The 20412-nt window shown below is 37.7% G+C and overlaps 1 protein-coding gene across 5 annotated transcripts in view; it reads left to right on the forward strand.

The window, feature by feature from the left end:
- ST6GALNAC3 (ST6 N-acetylgalactosaminide alpha-2,6-sialyltransferase 3) overlaps nucleotides 1-20412 on the forward strand; it is a 582436-nt gene that overhangs the window by 498478 nt on the left and 63546 nt on the right. Inside the window, exon 4 of one of the 5 annotated variants that reach the window (XM_063624083.1) lies at nucleotides 14660-15083. The exons of the other annotated variants lie outside the window; for them this stretch is intronic. Coding sequence (XP_063480153.1) covers nucleotides 14660-14678 — 19 coding nt within the window. The 3' untranslated portion in view covers nucleotides 14679-15083. Of the gene's footprint in view, nucleotides 1-14659; nucleotides 15084-20412 lie in introns of those variants that run through there. 5 annotated transcript variants of the gene reach the window in all.

Genomic DNA, 20412 nt, shown 5'->3' on the forward strand with positions numbered 1-20412 from the left:
ACTCACTTTAAATGAGTGAATTATATGGTATGTGAGTTTTATCACAATAAAACTCTTAAAAAAGTGGGGGGAGGATCACTAAGTGTCATAGTGGAGGACAGGATGTAAGAAGCTGAGATGATAGACAAGGATATAAGCAAAGACAATGTTTACATAGTTCAGGAAAATTAAAAGCAGGGCTTGGACTAGCATAGTGACAATGGGAATGATATAGTGGGAACAAATGCAGGATGATGTGGTGGTCACTAGGCACACTGTCTCTCTACATCATCAACACCCACCTGATAGCCACTTTCACTCACTTGAGAGCTACTGTCTCTGATGGGTAGAAACCTCACTTTATTTAAAAACACCCAGAGCCAAACGTCTGTCCACCACCTCCTGAGTTGGCCTGCCTATGTGGAGAATCATTTAAATTATTTTTACTATTTGAGGCAAAATATGCTTGTCTGCAACATCTACCCGTTGTCTTTCATTGTGCCTTGTAAAAGTAAATATATTACTATGATAATGTTTGAAAACATTTGTTTAATAGATGATCCAGATCTGTTGGAGATTATAGACTGTATCAATATTTGTACAATAAAGGTCAGAGAGACAATTCTCAAGTTAGAATTTTTGAAAAATCTAAACTGTTCATCAGATAGGTAGATGAAGAGACCAAGCCCTCATGTGGTGTCAGACCAGCTTTCTCATCACAAATATTAATACATTTGGGTTGCACATAGAAGGAAGGCATAGGAACTCCATTGCTATGTGGGGCTTTTACTGATGGCATCTTTCTGGAATCCTGAGAAGGTACTATCCACACTCCTGTCATTCCGTTTAATGGAAATGTGACCCTTTCAGGCAACCTAACAATATGTTTACATTACACAGAATTTTTCACTTAAGATTCCACTAAATATTTAACTAACACCACTAAAGAATAATACAACCGGCACTATAGCTGTATCAGAATGGGAAATCAGTCACTTTTTAATCTTGTTTGGCAACCCTCTCACTAACCCAGAAAGACAGAGACCCGGGGAAGGGGAGAAAGGGATGTTAGGCCTTGAGCCAGAGGTGAAATTAAATCTGCGTTGTATCTATTTTGAAATCTGCCTCACTTTCCAAGTGCTAAGAAAGGGACAAACTGGGAGAGGCAGGTGCCTGATGTGTCATCTATCTGGAAAATCGGGAGGTATCCCAAGAAGTCATGCTGATTGCTTCTGACACTTTCTTTAAAACGTTGCTCTTTTCACCCATACAATTTTCTTCAGCAATCCTCAAAGGAAGATAATACTTGGAATTTCAAATCAGCAGCACCCTGATGGCAAAGTCAGGTATTTAGAACCCAATTTAACTCTTATGCTCCCAAACAGTAGAAATAAAAACAACAATAACAATAATAAAGTTATTTTACATTTAATTATCATGGTACAGTTACAAAGTACGTTACATATATCGTCTTAATTTACCCAGCGGAGAAAACTGTGTTGTTTAGCTATTCAATATATGTTTTCTTTGATTTTATTATGAAAATATATGAAGCAAAAAGTCTTTCTCCATAGACAAATCAAGTAAAGCCCATAGAATAGTTATTAGTCCAGCATATATGAGAGTGCCCAGTGTGGGTTCCTTCTCCCTTCTGCCCCTCTAAAGCTACTTTGGCTAATAGGCAGTAAATGTTCCTAATACCTTCAGCAGTAGAGATTAGTTATCATTTCCCCCATTATGTACAAGAAGGATCCATTAAGCATCCCAAGTCCAGGGAAGGGAAAGGGATGCCAAGAAGTAGACAAGAGGTACGAGAGTGAGCTTATGAACTTGACCAAGTCCCCCTTTCTCCAACAAAGGCAATCATGCCAAGACAGTAGGCTGTGTTCTTCTGACCTACTAGTTTGCTCCTAGTTAGACCATAGACTTAATCTTGCAGCATTGGTTCTTGTGGAAAACAGGATGATCTATTAGAATAAACTGAGTACCTGAGATACCACACAAAGCGGGTGAAGCTTGTGTCAGCGCCTCTGCCTTGCATGGACCCAGTGGGAGATAAAGAGATTATAGAAGAAAAGAAACTGAATTACCAAGTCTTCAATAATTTGTTGTGATCTATTTTTTCATTCTATTTACTTTTAAACCTACTTTGTATTTGTAATTTTATTTTTTCTTAAAGATTCTCACTTCCTTCAGTAGTATGGGCCACACAAGCTAGATCCACCCTTGAAGAGAACTTAATTCAAAAGAACCCCACAGCAAATGACTGCAACCTTCACAGCCAGGCCAGATTCAGGATTAAATGCTAAATTAGTGGTGGATTCACTGGTGATGCCAAATTGGTGATATCAAAAGACAACAAACCAGGCTCAAATATGCAAGTTGAATGCAACATTTTTTTTTTTTGAGACGGAGTCTAGCTCTGTTGCCCAGGCTGGAGTGCAGTGGCTCTATCTCGGCTCACTGCAAGCTCCACCTCCCGGGTTCACGCCATTCTCCTGCCTCAGCCTCCTGAGTAGCTGGGGCTATAGGTGTCCGCCACCACGCCTGGCTAATTTTTTGTATTTTTAGTAGAGACGGGGTTTCACCGTTAGCCAGGATGGTCTCAATCTCCTGATCTCGAGATCCGCCCGCTTCGGCCTCCCAAAGTGCTGGGATTACAGGCGTGGCAGCATTTTAATTATCTGAAACTGATCTAATTTTGATGAACTTTTACCTTCCTCCTAGGTGGCAGAAAAAGTTCAACTTGTTAGTTCTGTTTCTTATTTTTGCTTCCACTTAAAATGCTCCCCTGCAAGAAAATTCTTGCCCTTTTCAGAATTCTTCCCCTCTCCGTTTCGGTTTCCAAAGATGATTGCTGGGTACAAGGGTGGGAGGATGTCTCTCAGTCCGGTGTCCAACGGGAGGGGCCCCTCTGATCTCATGGATGGTGCCTGTGCCTTTTGCTGGGCTCCCATTGGGTCAGCATTAAGGGAGCTGGCTACGCTGACAACAACTGAGGACACACCCCTTTAAAGCTCACCAAACACTGACCTCCTGCTATTGACTTCTAGAATGCAGAGGAAGCTCCTGGATACCTTCTACACCACACAGGCGTTAAAGATTTTGGAGAGCTAACCTCAGTGCATTTTACTTTGGTGGAGCTACCACTGTGATCTCCTCCCAGAGCACAGTTGTCCCCCTCCCCCAGGAGGCATCAGGATGTGTCTTCTCTCTCCCCTAGGAAAATTCCATGTCTTCGTTTCTCCCCACAGGAAAATTCCTCTGGAAAATAGCAGGTCCTTCCGATTTCTCTTCCTCTCGTAAACGGCCTTCCTCGAAGTCATCTCCTTCTTACTGGGTCACTAAGCCTCCCAGCTAGGTAGACATGGAAGAAAAGGTGTCCTTCCTACATTATAGAAAAAGCACAGATATGCCAGATTTGTGCTTCAGGCCTGGTTCTTGATGTGTTAATTGAGGCTAACAGGTTTTAGATGATTCGTTTCATTTCTAACAGAACCAGTTGTTCAAAACTATTGTCTTGTTTCCAATGCCAAAGCTGTGGCTATTCAAAGATGTTTATCAACTCTCCCCCTGCCGCTGCAGTCCTACCCTGCACTGCTAATCCGCCCTCAGCAAACAGATGCCCCTGGAACGATATAGGGGTGAGCACAAAGAAATTCAGGAGAAGAAAGTACATTCATATAATTCAAAATTATTATCTCTATCATAAGATTAGTAAAAAGCCTTTGTTCAGATTTTTTTATTGTGAGCAGTGTTGTATTTTTTTATTTGTTACTGTTTCAAGTGATAGGTTGATATTTTGATATCACTTAGAACCGAGTCGGTAAACTACGTATTTATCTTTGATTAACTATGATTCTGTTTTTAAAGAAAAGAGGACATCTTTGGCTAGTAACGATTAGGTAGCAGTGAATGGCAAATGCCATATGGATCCTTGCAGCACAGACGGACATCAACCAGCAAGTATTTCTCAGATTCTACCCTAAAATAGTGACAATATGTCAGGTGTGGGCTAATATATATAATAGCTTTCAAAAGGAACTGAACAACTGGCAGGTAAAGAGTAACTTAATGTTAAAACATCCCAATAATGGATGGACTATGGCAAGAACCTCTGAACTAGTCTCTCTGCTTCTACTCTCCCTCTCTACAGTGTATTATCTACACTGCAATCAAAATCTTCCTTCCAAATGTAAGTAACCGTTCAATGGCTTCCCATGGGACTCGGAATAAAAACTCACACACTTTACAATGGCCCTGCAGGTTCCTCATCTCCTACCTCCAGCATCTTCACTGTCCCTCTGCTCCAGTCACACTGCCTCCTTCTTATTCCTCCAGACCTCTCAACACAGCCCTGCCCCCAAGGCCCTTCCAATGACTCTGATCCTCTTCCCTGCGCTACCCAGTGTCTCACTCAGTCAATTCCTCCACATCCTGCCAAATGTCTCCTAACCAGAAAGGCTTTGTTGAACCACCCCAGATAATATAAAGTCCCCTGCCCTTACCCATCACTCTCTCTTGCCTGGTTTAATTCTTTCTAGCACTTACATTGTGACAATTTCTTTTCTGCCTCCTGCATCTTTTCATTGGAAAGTATACTACATGAGAGGGGGTTTGCTTTATTCATTGCTGAATGTTCAGCACCTAGAATAATACCTGGCACAAAATAGGTCCTCAATTATTATACCCAATTCCTCCCAGTTCTCTTGGAAATTTCTCCATTTTACCATTGAAAATTCCACATCCTTGTGATTCACTTTGTCCCAGTGAATTCCAAACAGTTGGCCATCCTACACTTAATAAATAGTTGTTGACTGAAGGAAAGGAATGAAGAAAAAAAGAATGCGGGCAGGGAAGGAGGGAGGAAGCTACGACAGAAAAGAAGGGAGAGAGAAAAAAACGATGTTAATATTTTCCTGTTCTATATGTAGAAAGCAAAAGAGTATTTTTGTAATCTTTTTTCAGCAAATGCCTGGATCAAATTCAATATGATTTTAAAGCCATGAGACCCTCTTATTCTTGCACAGTATCATAATACATCTGATCAGAATTTCAATACCAGGTTTAATATACTATGCAAGCTGGTATAGGCTCTGAAATTATGCATATTCATGAGAGCAATCACACCCTTACTTTTGATATAACTGGCAAAGTAAGGTACCACAAGAGAACAATAATCAAAGAAAGAGGGAGGACTACCAATTGTTATTTACTTATGACATTTTACTGGAAAAACTCAAGCAACATGAAAGACTGTTTCTAAAGGACGTACTGAAACTAACAAAACAATGTTATAAAGTGTCATATTTTCTTTCCTTTTATACAGTAAAACATTGTAAAACTGCACCACTATGCAGCCACTTCACCAGATGCAATAATATCCAAATGTGAAGGTAGTTAATAATATTGTAGTTTTAATTCCCTTGGTATTTCAGAGATATCCTTTGAACAGCCTAAATCAAATCATACTGGTACTTATGAGAAATAGATATCTCTTGTGAGTCCTTATATTGTGCTTCCCAAGAACCTACAGTGCATTTCAGTTATTTACCTTGAAAATTCTTCAGCCCATCAAGAGTGGGTTTGGAAATTTGTAATCATTTTGTGGAATGTGACCTGCCTTCCTAAATTCTCAAGCTTGGAACTGTCAAGTCAGTCTCAGGACCATAGGCCCTCTAATGTGTATGTATTTGCCCTGAGCAAATAATTATTTATCTCTGTACTTCAGTAGTTGCATCTGTATGTTAAAAATAGGATTATTGCTATGTTGATTTCTTATAAGAGAAGAGGCTTTAAAAATTAAAGAAAAGAAGAAAACACTTTAAACCTAAGATGGGAATCATATCTTATTCATTCGTATTCCCAGCACCTGGCAGAATGCCCGGTTAACTCACCAGGGGCATTAGCCGGTTCCTTGTCTACTACATCATTCCATCTTGTATCATTCCATGCTTTGAAGCAGGTATTATTACACCCCATTTGTAAGGCTTAGAGAGGTCTAGTGGCTTGCCCAAGAACAGACCACAAGTACACAGCAGAGGCATGATTAGAACCCTGCCCTTCTAACTGCAGTCTGGTGCTCTTTCCTGGACACCTGCACATCTCTTCCAGTAATTGAACTGACCTGCATGTTAAGCATTTCACATTGCTGTAACACACCAAAGCCTATCTACAGAAATGTTCAGAAAGATTTGTTCTCAAGCCTGCTTCCATGTCATGTGTGCACTTTGTTCCTGGCACTCTTTGCACACCATCTCTCTCCCAGCATGAAAGTTGTCGATAAACCCTGTGTAGTCGAATTGTAATTTGGAATCTCTGCGGGAGCCCGACTACGTTAAACCAATGCATGGATTAACACCTACTTCAACACACACAACCATTCTCCACATACATGGGCAGTTTTTACCCAACCAAACAATAACAGACAGGTTCTACTCATAGAGAAGAGGCATTGAAAGGCACAGTAGAAACACAGACACGCAGTACAGTGCTTCGTGTCCAGGTGCATTAATGAGCTGTGGCCTCAAATCCCAGGTTTGCCAAGAGTGTTTCTGCTCATGTATCAAAGCAAAGTCATCCTGGGTGTGAGTGGAAATGCTAGTTGCATTCATGTCGGCACTAGACATTTCCTGGAACCCATTAAACAAGATTCATTTTCCAAATGGATTTTGTTAATTTAATTTGTTTTTTTCCTTTTGTAGTTAGAAACCTAGGGGAAAATTGAGAAGAATAAATGTGGTTAAACTGCCCCAGGGGATGGCTTGTCTGTAGAAGCATCCCAGGCATACCGAATGGCGTACAAAACAGACCTTAATGAGTACTGCTTGTCAAAGGATCTGATATGCATTTTGCAGAATAAACATAACTCCTTTTTCAGCAGTTGATCCACTATTCTCTAGGGAAATGAATGAAGGGCCATGTACTGCTGTCTTTGCTGCCCAAACATACACTTGTTTGAAGGGAAAGCAACAAAAACAAAACAAAACAAAAAACCCTGCTGGTTTCTGTATTTTCTAATTACGTTTTCTTTCCAAGACATATTTTGTTGTATTGGTACAAAATACGTTCAGTAAATTCAAGGAGGAGAAAACATTCCAGTCTGAAATGGATTTCAGCTTGGCAAAAATGAATTAATAGAGGCATGGCAGGTCACTTATTTAACTAAGTACAGGGGCTGCCATATTAACCTTGTGTGAGCTGAGAGAACTAAAGAAAATTCTTTGTTTGTCCTACTGCAAAATTGGCCAAGGCAAATCAAAACAAGACGCCTAGGCAAATCAAAGTGACACGTTCAAAATAAAATCATGTTAATACTGGTTGCAAATGAAACTTTATTAGCAAGTCAACTTTAGTAGAAGTGCTGTCTGAATGTAAAAATCTGATTGCTTGAAAATAAGACGCCCCCGGTAATTAACTCTCCTGATAGGACTACAATTAAGATCTCGTAGGACAGCTTTTAGGGAATTTCTTCCTGCTTATTCTCACCATATATATTTCTTATGGCTGCAGGTTAGTTTATACCTCCAAATATCATATTTCTCACTGGAAACAGCACTGAGTAATTGGGTGCTGCAGGGCTTACTGTTCAATACTGAGTCATTTTGATTAGACCCATATTTTATCACTTGTGCCATTAGCATCAGACATTTTTTTAAGCCTTGAAACTCCTATGTTCTTGGATTTGATGTTCATAAAATTAAGGAAATCAGTTTCTACCATCTATTTTTCTCTTCAAAAATCAAATTACATGACATCTCATCCATGTCAAGGCAGTCTAAATCACTGATCATTTTCCATCTGAGGCTAGGTGCGAAGCTAATCCATTTTCTGTAATGAAGCGGCAAAGCTAAAGAAGGGCTAAGCTATACTCTGAACTATGGAAATAATGGATCTAATTTAGATAGTTAATCCAGCCATTTCTGAATAGTGTGCACTCATGTTTGTTGAGCTAACAATGTCCATCTTAAATCAAGAAGACATTTAAACCTTTATGGAATATCTTTATAAAATATCAACCTTTATGGAATGTTATTAAAAATGTATGGATGGTAATGGGCAATTCTTCACCAGTGCTTTGGATATTCTGCCCTCAGACCAAAGATGCTTATTTTTCTTCCTTCCCTCTCTTCTTCCTTTTCTCTCTCCCTCTCGTCTTTCCTTTCTTTCTCTTAGATCTTCAGTAATTTCTCTGTACTCCATGCAGCATGTGCAGTTGCTTAATTCAATCCATCTTTTCTTTTAAAAAATTTTTCCAATCTCATACCTTCCTCTATTTACTATGATAAAACTCTTCTCTACTTCATAGGAAACTACCTAAAAGAAGTATGTACCTTCAATGTCTTTCTCCCTAAATTTTCACTCACTTCTAACTCAAACAGTTGATTCTTTATACTACCACATGAATAAACTTGCCAATGACATCTTATGTTGCTAAGGCTTATGGGTGCTTTTTTTGTGTTTGTTTTTACTCATTTTTCTTTTTTTTTTTATTTTTTTATTTTTATTATACTTTAGGGTTTTAGGGTACATGTGCACAATGTGCAGGTTTGTTACATATGTATCCATGTGCCATGTTGATTTCCTGCACCCATTAACTCGTCATTTAGCATTAGGTTTTTACTCATTTTTCTAGAGCATTCGACATATCTCCTTTTCAAAGTGTTCTCTTCTCTTGCCTTGGGGGATACCACTCTGGTTGTTCATTCTTCATTTCCTTTCTTGGATCTCCTTTTTCACCCAGAAATATCGTTCTCTCCAAGGACTTTTTTCTTGGTACTCTCCTTTAATCTCTCAATGATTTCATACAAGCCCATGTCCTTAGGTGCCACTTCTTTGTTCATATTCTCTGCCACTTCTCTGTTCATATTCTCTGTTCTTATTTCCAGCCTGCTAAGACTCAACTATCAGTGCTCTTCTAGATGTCTCTACTTCAGTACCCTTTTAGACAACTAAAACCTCAAATTGTCCAAAATTAGCCCCTCCTTTCCTCTCTCAAAATTTGCTCTCTGACTTATTTTCCTAATGTTGGTAATGGATGAGGCTTCTATCCAGGCCTAAAGCTAGAATCTCAGTTATCCAAGTATCTTTTGCATTTAATTTTACAGCAGATATTATCTATTCTATCTCCTATCTGTGTACGTCTTCACATTCATAATGCCTTTTAATTGTCATTTCTTCAGTGAATTACAAAGATATCTTCTGAAATATTATCCCTGCTTCTGGTATGGCTTCCTGCAATATTCAATTCCAATGTGATGCTCTTGATTAAAATCTCTCAGTGGTCCCTCACTGTTTCTAGACCTTAGCTGGAACTCTTGGACCAAAAAATGTGAGCTACCTCTGTATCCACCTGCTTTTTTTAAAAAGGCAACTTCCGCACTTATAAGGGACAGTAATCCTTGTGCCAGCTGAAACATTTTCACAGCCATGATTTTATCACAGACTGTAGGAAACAGATCCTCTTTCTTCTAGAAAGCATGTTTTGTTAGGGAACTGTGTTGAATTCTTCACCTCAATTAACCTTTATTTTAAACCTTCTGCGCACCGGAATTATTTACTATCTTATAAATGCAAATACTTTTTCCTGGATCAAGTAATTGAAGAATAACTAGGATTATGAATGGGAAAGAAAGGTTCCCTATGCCTGAGTGAGTTGAGTTGCTGTTCTTTGCTTATCATATATAAAGAGTGATTGAATTTATTATCATCCTGGTATGTACATGTTAACTCAAAATTATTGTGGTACTCACTGTACTTTGTACTATTGGGTTCCAGTGGTTTGTAAGGTAGTGATTTATGCAACATAAATCCTTAATTCTTAATTAAGGAAATTTAGAAATTTTAAAATTTAATACCCTGTTAAGAAAAAAGGGTGAATTTTCCTGTGCTCTCTTATAGCAATCATCTTATCAAAAATTATTGCCCTTTTGAGAAAAATACATCATGATAACATCACTTTGTATCTTCTAGCTTTCTCTGATGTTAAGCATTTTTTCTTAAACAAGTTAAATATTCCTCATGGAAAAATAATTAGCCAATTCCTTAAATTTGACAAAAACATCATTCAGAATGGTTGCTATCATTCCCTTTTTTTCCCTCTTGTTTTGGATATTTTGTGTCCAGGCAAATGGGGGAATGATTGGCTTTATATTCTTTACATGAACTGTCTTTTTTCCTGCCTATCCTAGTAACATCACAGCATCCAATTTATTTTCTTAACCACATAACATATCCTTTCCTCTTTTCTAATAAGAGAATATAGTTAACTTAGGCAAATGAAGCAGTGCCTGACACATATTAAGTGCTATTAAATGCTCAATAAATGTTGCATGACTGAATAAACTCAAGGCCAGGTAAACATAAGAATAGAGAAAAAATAAGAGTGAAGCTGTGATTGGTAGTTTTTTGTTTGTTTCATATCTATAACCTCTTGGTAGCTTCCCCAAGAATAGTTAATTGTCCACATGACCAGGACTTTATATCCTTATGTCACCTACTTCTGCTTCCTTTCCCCACCAGTTTCTGGGAAGAATTTTGCCAGATCACCAGATGCACACAGTTAGCTACTAAAGAATCTCTTGTCTGTCTCTTTAGCTTCTCCATAAATACACACATTTCTTCATTTGTTTTTAAGGCAATGCTGTATGTGTAATCATGTGTGAATCTTTATTGAACACTTATGGAATAAGCCACCTGTTCTTACAAATTAGCTGAGTTCTCAAGAAGGCCCAAATTAGTGAATTAGTTGATGAAGGAAATTTGTTGCGGAGACAGCAGGCAGCTAAGAAATTTTTCAGCTTGTCAAAAGTATTGTTCGTCTCACAGCTTGGCAAGGAGACAAGAAGATACCCTTTTGAAGAATTTTAGGTAATGTCTTAATACCTTAAACTCACTAAGGACAAAAATGAAATTGCTTGTCTTATCAGTTAAAGACAAGCTTTGCTGATGTCAGACTATAGCCCAGAAAGTTAACTAAAAGTTTTGTAAAAGTATGTAATCTTTTCCTGGTGATCGACGTGGTGAGATTAGAAGTGAGTTGCCAGGGGAGTCATGGGGAAATAGGCGTAATCATTTTAGTTGTATTTGTGCTGAAGGCAGTGCTGAGCAAACCTCAGAAGTCACTTAGCCATGTCTTTTCCAGGGGGCATGCAAGGCGCCTGCTGATTTCTACAGACACTTTTTAAACGATTACCAGTGCTGGCAAGTGGAACTACCTTTCGGGTCCTCTTACAAGCATCCAGTCACTTGCTGAAATGTCATAAGCGATATAAACCTGCTGACAGGCCAGGATCATTGCATCTGCTGCCTCCTCCTTCCATGTAACAAATCTCATTGTTGATTGGCATATGGCATCAAGCATCCCAACACCCAGATTGGTGTTCTTACTTCTGAGGGAGCAGGGTCTGTGTGTGAATTGCACAGTAGGAAGCAATCTCCTGCCCTGATACAGGGAACCTGAGTGCTTAGTTCCTTCTCTGCTCAGAACTTAGTGTGACTATGTGGCCTAGCTCACATTGTTTGTGTTACACCTACACAGGAAAAAGGGAAAATGTCCTTTTGATTCCATGCTTATAGAGATGTTGGTCCAATTTGAATGAACATGTAGCCAAGGTAGTGTCTTCCCCCTTTCTTCTCCTTTTTTTTTTTTGGTCTCATAGGTGTAATAACATTTCATTTTAAAAATAAATATGAAAAATGGAAAAGCATAAATAAAAAACACATTTGTGAATTTTTTATGCAGATATAAATACCGTTAATATTTTAATTTTTATCCTCTGGCCTTGTACTTCTAGGAAGTAATGAGTGGTCTGGTTCTTTGAGTCCTTGGAGCCAGTGTGGGTAGGAGTGGGGTTGGCAGGGGCAGTAGAGAAGGTTGCAAGGAAAATATTTGCTCTGGATAGATAAGTTTGTCTTTTTCATCCAATCTTATGGGTAAGAAAATGTTCAAAATTCAATAAATATTCATTGAACACCTACTATGTGCTAAGGACTGTTTAGATACTAGAAATACTGCAATGAATAATGCAAAATGCCTTTGTGAAAGTTATAATCTATGGAAAATGGAAGACAGAGAGTAGAAATACCCAGTACGAAATTTGACAATTCAATACAAAGTAGCCGAATTATTTAAATAAACACTTTAAAGACCTGGTATATGGCACAGTTTTGAGTGATGATGTGTTAAATTCAAAATCAGGAATTTTTATCTAAACTGTGTATCTAAAATAATGGATTATATAAAATAAGACAGTCTTATAAGCTTTATTTCCAGATATTTTATAGCCTTTTGACAATTATTTAAGTCTGCACATAGAATTTATCACCACTTAAGTAGAATCTATTAGGACCATAGAATCTCAGAGATGAATTTAAACGATCTACCTTCTCTATTTCTATTATCTATACTACACTCCTGCGCCCATGGCTGAATCCTCTCCCTGTTACATTAAGTAGTAATTTTCAGCCTCTTTTTGAAATCTTCAGGCACAGAAAGCTCTCTACTTCCTGAAACAGCCCATTCCACCAACCAGTAGCTCCAATTTTCAAAATGACCTTCCTTATATTAATCTGAAATTCAAGGGCCCATAGTTTCTTCTGCTGAAAGTATGTGTAAGTCTCTGGGAACTATCTCAGGCAGTGGAGTTGAAGCTGGGGATATTTCTTTTCCAAGTTTCAAAGTTTGAACTGCCAGAAAGAGCCCTGAAAGGGTCTAAGGTGTTAAAGGCTTCCATAAAACTGATGAAGAAAATAATAGCTTGTATCAAAGAGCACCAGTAGCATATGGAAGAACGGGTCGTTAGGGGATGTGGCTTTGATCTGCCACTCGTTTGTCAGCAGAGTTGATTAACTCACTTGGCTAGTTGAGAAGGTGGCCCTTCCTCCATGTGTGGTCTTCCTCAAGCCCCAGGCTAAGGCAAAGAAGTTGACCTAAGCTCTGTCTTCCATAGGTCAAAGGTACCTGAATATTTGAGTTATTTTAGTAGAAACTCTGAATATGGAATTGCAGTTTGAAGCAGCCAAAATATTCATTTTTATAGCTGGGAAGAGACTCAAACATGCAGAACATGTTGTCTTGGAGAAGCCAGTGATGAAATGTGTTGGTTTGAGCCATAGCAACAGTTCACCTTTATATGCAGAGGAAATGGAAATCCATTTTAATCATCAATGGAAAGATAATCATTCTTAAGTTCGTTTCCAACATCTATCACAAACATACTAAGTTTCCTTCTAAAAATGAAACAACTGAGTTTTCCCTCCATCTTGTGATTTCCAATGGAAACTGAAAACTGGTGTCCTATCCTCTTATGCCCTTAGTGGCCAATCAAAAGAGAACAGATTTTATTCATTAATTACATCATTGATTTATTCACCAAACATGCATTGCGCACTCATGCTGTATCAGACACAATCATTAGTACTAAATGTAAGAAATCCTGAGATCCTCAAATAAAATAGTAGAGTGTGGGTGGATTGGAGTAGACTGGTTTAGAAGATATTGAGGAAGGTAATTTGATGAGGCTGGTGAAATGGTGTATTTACCAATGATGATATTGGAGCATCAGGGTCTGGAAGCTTTTCTTCAGATATGGAAGCCCAGGCTTGGTGGTGTAGTGGACATTATGGTAGAGAACTAGCATCTTTTCTATAAAGAACCAGATTTTCTTTTTTTAAAAATAAGAGCTCCTCATTAAAAGCTGTGTGTCAGATCCCATATGGGGGCTCTAAGATCTAATTTTACTTAAGGGCCCCAAGGCACAGAGGCTAGCCAAGATTCTGAGAAGATATCAAATAAAAATCTTGGAACCAATAGAAAGCAATTTTCATAATTAGGAGGAACACGGCACCCCATATATCATCATTAGTCTGAGACAAGGAACAGAAGGTTGGGGAGGGGAAAGGATGGTTTCTCTAAACAGGGAACAGGTGGCCAGTACAGTCAGGGCCAGCTAGGGAAACCTTAGGCAACTCTGCTCGAAAATTTCTCTGCTCCTCCCCTAGAGGCTCTCGGATACAGAGGAAAACAGGATGATTAGTTATTGGCAATTAGTTATCAGTTATTGGCAGTGGGTGTTTGCCTCCATGATAGTGTTTTTATTCTTACAGAGACACAGAGAAAGGCCAAAGGATGGAATTTAATGGCACCCATAGACACTGTGGAAAATGAAGTATTTTTGTATGTCCTGATAAACTGAAGTTTCGATGTTACAAAATGTCCAAAATGCAATTTGGCTTTCATTTGAATTGCTTCCTGCAAAGTTAATTGTTTGCTCCCAATCCATAATTGATGATAGTTTTTCTCTTGTTGCAGTTAGACCAAGGAATCTTGGCAGTCTAGTGCTATAGAAGCCAGACACATGCAGGTAATAACACCCCAAGAAGAGCTGAAATATTAGCCTTCTGAGACACAGGCTGTGCAAATTTCTCTGGCTTACAAAAGAGACATCAGTAACACCTTAGAGCCTGTCTTGTAGACTTAGTTTCATAAAAGTTGTATAATAGTTTTGGAAAGTACAGATGACATGTCAGAAAAAATGCCAGAGGAAAAGCTCTGGGGAGCCTGATTAATCATTTTCACAGTAGGTATAAGGAATGAGGGGGTTCTCATAGCTAAAGTAGTGATTTGCATGTCTAATTTTCTTCTGCTATTTCTTCTCCATCCTCATGATGTCCACTACAGAGTGACCATGCAGTGTTGATTGATTGAACAGCAGCCACCACATACATGTCCTGCCCCACCACAAAAGGAAGGAAGGAATGAAAGAAAGAAAGAAACAAACAAAACTAAGCAAGACAAAACAAATACCCATGTCAGTGGTTCAAAGACTAAGATTGTGGCTTTATGTAAAGTTCTTTCCCTTTGTAGGCTTGCTGCATAATTATTCAGATATGATGGCTACAGTTTTTAAAAAGGAAGGGAAATTGTGGTATATGGTATGTAAATATTTTTAAATGTCTCTCTGTTTTGGTCAGTTTTTGTTTCATTCAATTTGTCTTTATTAAATCTTACCAAAGCAAAACTTGTTCTTCCCATTTCCCTGTTTTGATTACAGGACTACTGAATGGAGAGCTTTCTGATTTCTCCAAGGGAATTGTTTCGTAGAAAAGGCCATGCTAGATTTCCCTTGCCACTGCCTCTTTCTGCTGGGAAGGTAACCTTTACCAAGAGCTATAGCCTCTTAATCTTTTAGTGGAAATTGCTCTTGTGAAAACGAGCCTTGATAGTATCTTGGCTCACTAATTCATGCCATGTGGCTCAAAATTAAAGCATTAAAATTTCATAGATATAATACCATTTATAAATCATGTCATAAAAACATTCATTTTCTTATAGACCTTGAAAACCGGGCATGTATTCTTCCTCCAGCTGTTGCTTAAAGTTCATTACAGCACACCAGTATTTGTCAAAAACAAAGCTTTGGTAAAGTGGGGAGATATTGAGCAGCAACACCCTCAGAGCATCAAGGCACTGTCCTCCCAGCATTGTGCACATGTTGCTCCCATCAGTGGTCATGGAAACTGCAAGCCCACCTCCGTGTAATCAGAGATTCCCAGCAGAATTGTATTAATGGAGCAAGTGGTTCTGGGAGGGTAGCTTTACCATTCTTGATGTCCTTATTCTGTTCACTTGGAGAAAGAGACTATTTACCATTTTCCCTAAATTTATCTGCTATAAAATTTCAATATGTTTAGTGGATGAAGACAACAGACTAAATAGACGGTCAACATTTGCCACATTTCAAAAAATGACAATGACAGACGTTTCTTTTTGCCGTTTATCCTTAGGCAGCAGATGGGGACTTGGTAATTGTTTAAGCAACAGAAATAACTTGCTCTAATTTACTATCTAGTTTTTTGTTTGTCTTTGATTATGCCTGAATAAAAACCTTTTGTCCATTTGAAGTGGTGGAAATTAGAATATCCATTTTGAGGTGTTTCCAAGATGTACATGCCACATATTTGGCTTGCAGATGCTAATGGATATCTAATCACATTTGCCAACCATAAAATCCCTATTGGTAAAACACTTTCATCTGCAATAATCTGCCACTTTCTTGAAACATGCTAATTTTCTTAAATAATGTAGAGGCCTATAAGGACTTCTGTTTTATGTAAACAACTAGATGTAGTAAACAATCAGTTGCAAGAGGTCATTATATCATAATCTGGACTTTGTTACTTTTCACAAGTTTGGGGTTTTTGTTTCTTTGCTTGTGTTGTCTTGTTTTAATTTCATCGGACTAGCATTTCATAGTAGATTATTAAGATGGATTCTTTGACCTTTGATATGAAAAGTAGCTGAACCATCTTTTTATTGCTTGATTTGTTGGATTGGAGAAGATTTTATCTATTCAGTATTAAAGATTAGCCCCAGGAAGCTGGGAGCTACTCTAAAGTATGGAATTTCTAAGTCGAGTGCATTTTCTCCAGGCTAAAATCAACCTAGACACAGATATTTGATAGTGTAGAATTCCCTTAATCTTTGAGGCACAGCATCTGTATGCTCATTCACATGGACTCATTTTACATACACTACCTACCCATGCCACCAGGATCATTCATCTGGTATGTAATCTGATACGTGTTTTTGTGCTAATTGAAATATTGGTTTATTTGTGGTCAGCCTGAGATGCCTTCTCCAACAAGGCTAAAAACAATTTCAAGCAGAATATAAATAAGACGCATCTGAGGATATACCTATGCATACACAAATTTGTGTGTGTGGACATACATATATTCTACACAAATGCACTGAGGGAGAGAGCAAGAGTGAGTTTCTATTTTCATTCTATCGTGCTTACATATATTCATATTATTTCACGTTGGGTATAGCTTTGGATCTGAGAAAACCAGACTATTATGTCTGGTAACTTCACTGGAAAATCTGAAAGAATCTAAATTAGCCAGTCCTGCTGATCTTTTGGATACATGAATTCATATGTCCACTAATTTGTTTTCTTTTGGCTTTTTATTGTGGAGAGGGGAGAAATCCAAACATACACAAATATAAACAGAATAATATAAAAGAAACCTCTACACATCAATCACCAGCTCCAGAAAATACCAACTCATTGGTCTCTGCAGCCCCATCTTCATCATCAGTCACATCTTCGCAACCCTTCTCCCACCTGTGTTTTTTGAGGCAAATCAAATATCATATTATTTCATTTCAAAATATTTTATTATGTACTTTTCGAAGATAAGAACATAGTTTTTATGTATGAGTAGAATAGCAATCCCACACTTAAAAAATTCACCATAAGTCTTAATGTCATCAAATCTCCAGTCAATGCAATTATCTAATGCATCATACATTTTTTAAGAAATAATAATTCAAATAAAATACATTGCTTGTCCATAGATTGATTTGTCTTGAGACTTTTTAAAACATACGGGTTCTCCTCTCCTTTTCTTTTTTTCTTCTTGCAGTTCATTTGTCAAACTGCAAGGAAAAAAAATGAATGTCCTGTAGCTTCTCACAGTCCAGGTTTGCTGAATGCATCCCCACGATATAGCTTAATATATTCTTTGATCTCTTATTTACTGTACTTAGTAGTTAGATCTAGAAGTTTTATTATATTATATTTTTGTGGGGTTTTTTTTGGATAAGATATTTACATATGTGGTCTTTTCTACTTAATAAAAAGCACACTATATGCTTTATCTCTTTTTGAAGTGCTAGCCATTAATGTTCAATGCCTAAATCCGTTAGTTTATTAGAGATTACAAAATAGTGGTATTCTTATTTTATCATACCTTCATCATTTATTAGATGTGATATTTTTATAATAAAATTTTCCTCCTTTTTATTCTTTGGTGACCAGTAGTACAACTAGTGTAGCCAAGGGAGGATAAACTCTTGATTCTTTTATTTACAGTTTTCAAAATTATCATTAGTTCCCTACAGTATCCCTCAGTACTCAATAATTTTTTAATATCATGAAGAACACATGGATTTAAAATTTATTGAAGTATTTCAATCTATTGCATTTACATCATCCCTGTTGATGCTCAAATTGTCCTGTCTTTGGCCTGTAGGAGGCTCTTACAAGTTGTTCTACGTTCTTTTGACAGATTCATGTCCACTCTTCACTCTGTTGGGGATATTGAATCCCAGGGATTTTGGAAATTGCTGCTACCCTCTCCCTTTCACTAGGCCTGCGCTTTCTGTTTCTTACTCTTTCTGGGTGTTCTGTCACATGGCTTTAACTTGGGGATGGCTCCTGAAGGAGCCAGTGTTTATATGTAAATTATTGAGAAACACAAAAGTGCTAGAACACATTAGTTTTCAACCACCTGTTTTATTCTTCTCACATTTTTATGTTATCTTAGGGAACCAAATTTACCTGGTGTTTGGAATTCTAACTTTTTGGTAACCCCTTAGCCCCAGGTTGCAAATTGCTGTACTCTTTTTGTGTCTTCATCACTGCGTGGCTTGTGGTAGTCACTTGAATACTTGTTGAATGTATCAGTGACTGAAAGAACAAATAAATAAGCTCATGATCTCTTTTTACTTTAAGGCATAAATCTATTTTAGATATGGTGCCATGAAACAGAACAATCTTAGCTGATAAGAGAGAGTTGATATCGCATGTGCAGGGTGAGAGTACATTTCTGAGTCATTTGGGAGAGGGGCTTCAATAGGAAACTGTCCCTTGAATGGAAAAACATTCCCTGTACAGTCTTTCAGACACTAACTTTGACAAGCACCAAAGCAAGACACATGCTTTGGAGTGTTATGGGGTTTTATGCCAAGAGGTTGAAATAATTTAATGGATCTGGACGGGGTGGAGGTAGCATAGAATTATGGTTGCTTTATCCATTTTTTTTCTGATCTGTTTAGGTGATTTATCTATTCTGATTTCCCTGAATTGTTTAGTGCTGAGATTTCATGGAAATAGGTGTTCTAAAAACCACTAAATATTGTTTTTTAATTACCTCACGGCCTCAAAGGAACAAGTAATCCTCATCTTCTTTTTATTGGCACTAAAATTCTCTATAACCACCAGCTCCCATAAAGATCATTCTTTTTAAAGCCTTGTTTTTTACTAAGGAATGTTGATTTTCTAGATACATCACTGCAGAGTGGAGTCAGGCAAAGAATAATTATTGTCATTCAAGTTAGTGTTTCATAGTCTATCTGGGTGCTAAGAGCCACCCCAATTGGGAAGAGTGCATGTGTTATAATAAAATTATCTATTCACCAGACAAGGAAAGCAATAATTTTGTAACATGTCATGTGTCTGTGTTCACATATATACACAGCTGGGGAGCAATGGTAAACAGTTTCCTAAGCACTCACTAAATTCATGCTTATCAAGTGTCTTATTCCTTAAACCAATAGTCTACATAGACATTTTTACTGTACTCACTCCAAAGTAAATAATTTTTGAGCATTTAACCTCAACAAATTAGGTTGAACCATATGAAATTGACAATTTGTGGGTCAAAAATACTTGAACATTGGCAATTTCACATTTTTCAACCTTCTAATTTTATTTATTAGTTACAAATATGTACATATGTACTATCATCATTAATTAATATAACAAGCACAATAACTCTTTTGGGTAAGGGTCAATAATATATTGGGTGTAAATCTGCATTTCCAGTAGTCTCTTGGGTAATTTCTAAATCATTGAGTTAGTTCTGATGAGATCAAATCATCACAGTTTTTACTCTGAGACTGTGGCTAGCTAGAAACTTGCCCTAGGAGACATGTCAGCTCTGACAGTTTCTTCTTGTGTCTATGTGCTTGCCTTGTTACTATTTTTAGTCAATCTATGTTTTCTTTGCAGAAATCTCTTTACGCCCCTTGTCCATTTTGAGAGGGCTAATTGATAAGTTGAAACTAAATAATATAATACATATATAAACCAGTTTGACTAGACCATCTAATTCAGAATATGTTGCAGAGTACTCAAAGAGGTTTCACATGTTGACTCTGACATGCAGATGAATGATGGTGCCGTAGACAATTAGGATATTAGATTTTAGAAGAACTTAATTTATTTCTAATTCTTCCAGTGACACAATGGATGTAAATGAAAGTTCAAACCTAATTTGAGTTGTGCCTCCCACATGCAGTCTTTCCATGTGGCTTGGATTTATAACAACGTGGTGGCTGGGTTCTGAGACAGAGCATCTGAAAAGCAAGCATTCCAAGAAATCAGGTGGACATCGGATAGACTTTCATGACCCAGCCTTGGAAATCACATAGTGTCACTTCCTCATCCTTAATTAATTAAAGCAATTACAATCCCATGTAGATTTAAGAGGAGGGTACATATACATCTCTATAGAAGGAATGTCAAAGAGTTTGTGGCCACTGTTTATAAACCACCACACTACTCAATGCATAAATCCCTTAACAAATGGCCATCCACATTTACTACCTCTACTGATAAGGAGTTCATTATCACAGAATGTAAA

The sequence above is a fragment of the Symphalangus syndactylus genome, chromosome 12 (assembly GCF_028878055.3).
Source record: "Symphalangus syndactylus isolate Jambi chromosome 12, NHGRI_mSymSyn1-v2.1_pri, whole genome shotgun sequence".
Lineage (NCBI taxonomy): Eukaryota > Metazoa > Chordata > Mammalia > Primates > Hylobatidae > Symphalangus > Symphalangus syndactylus.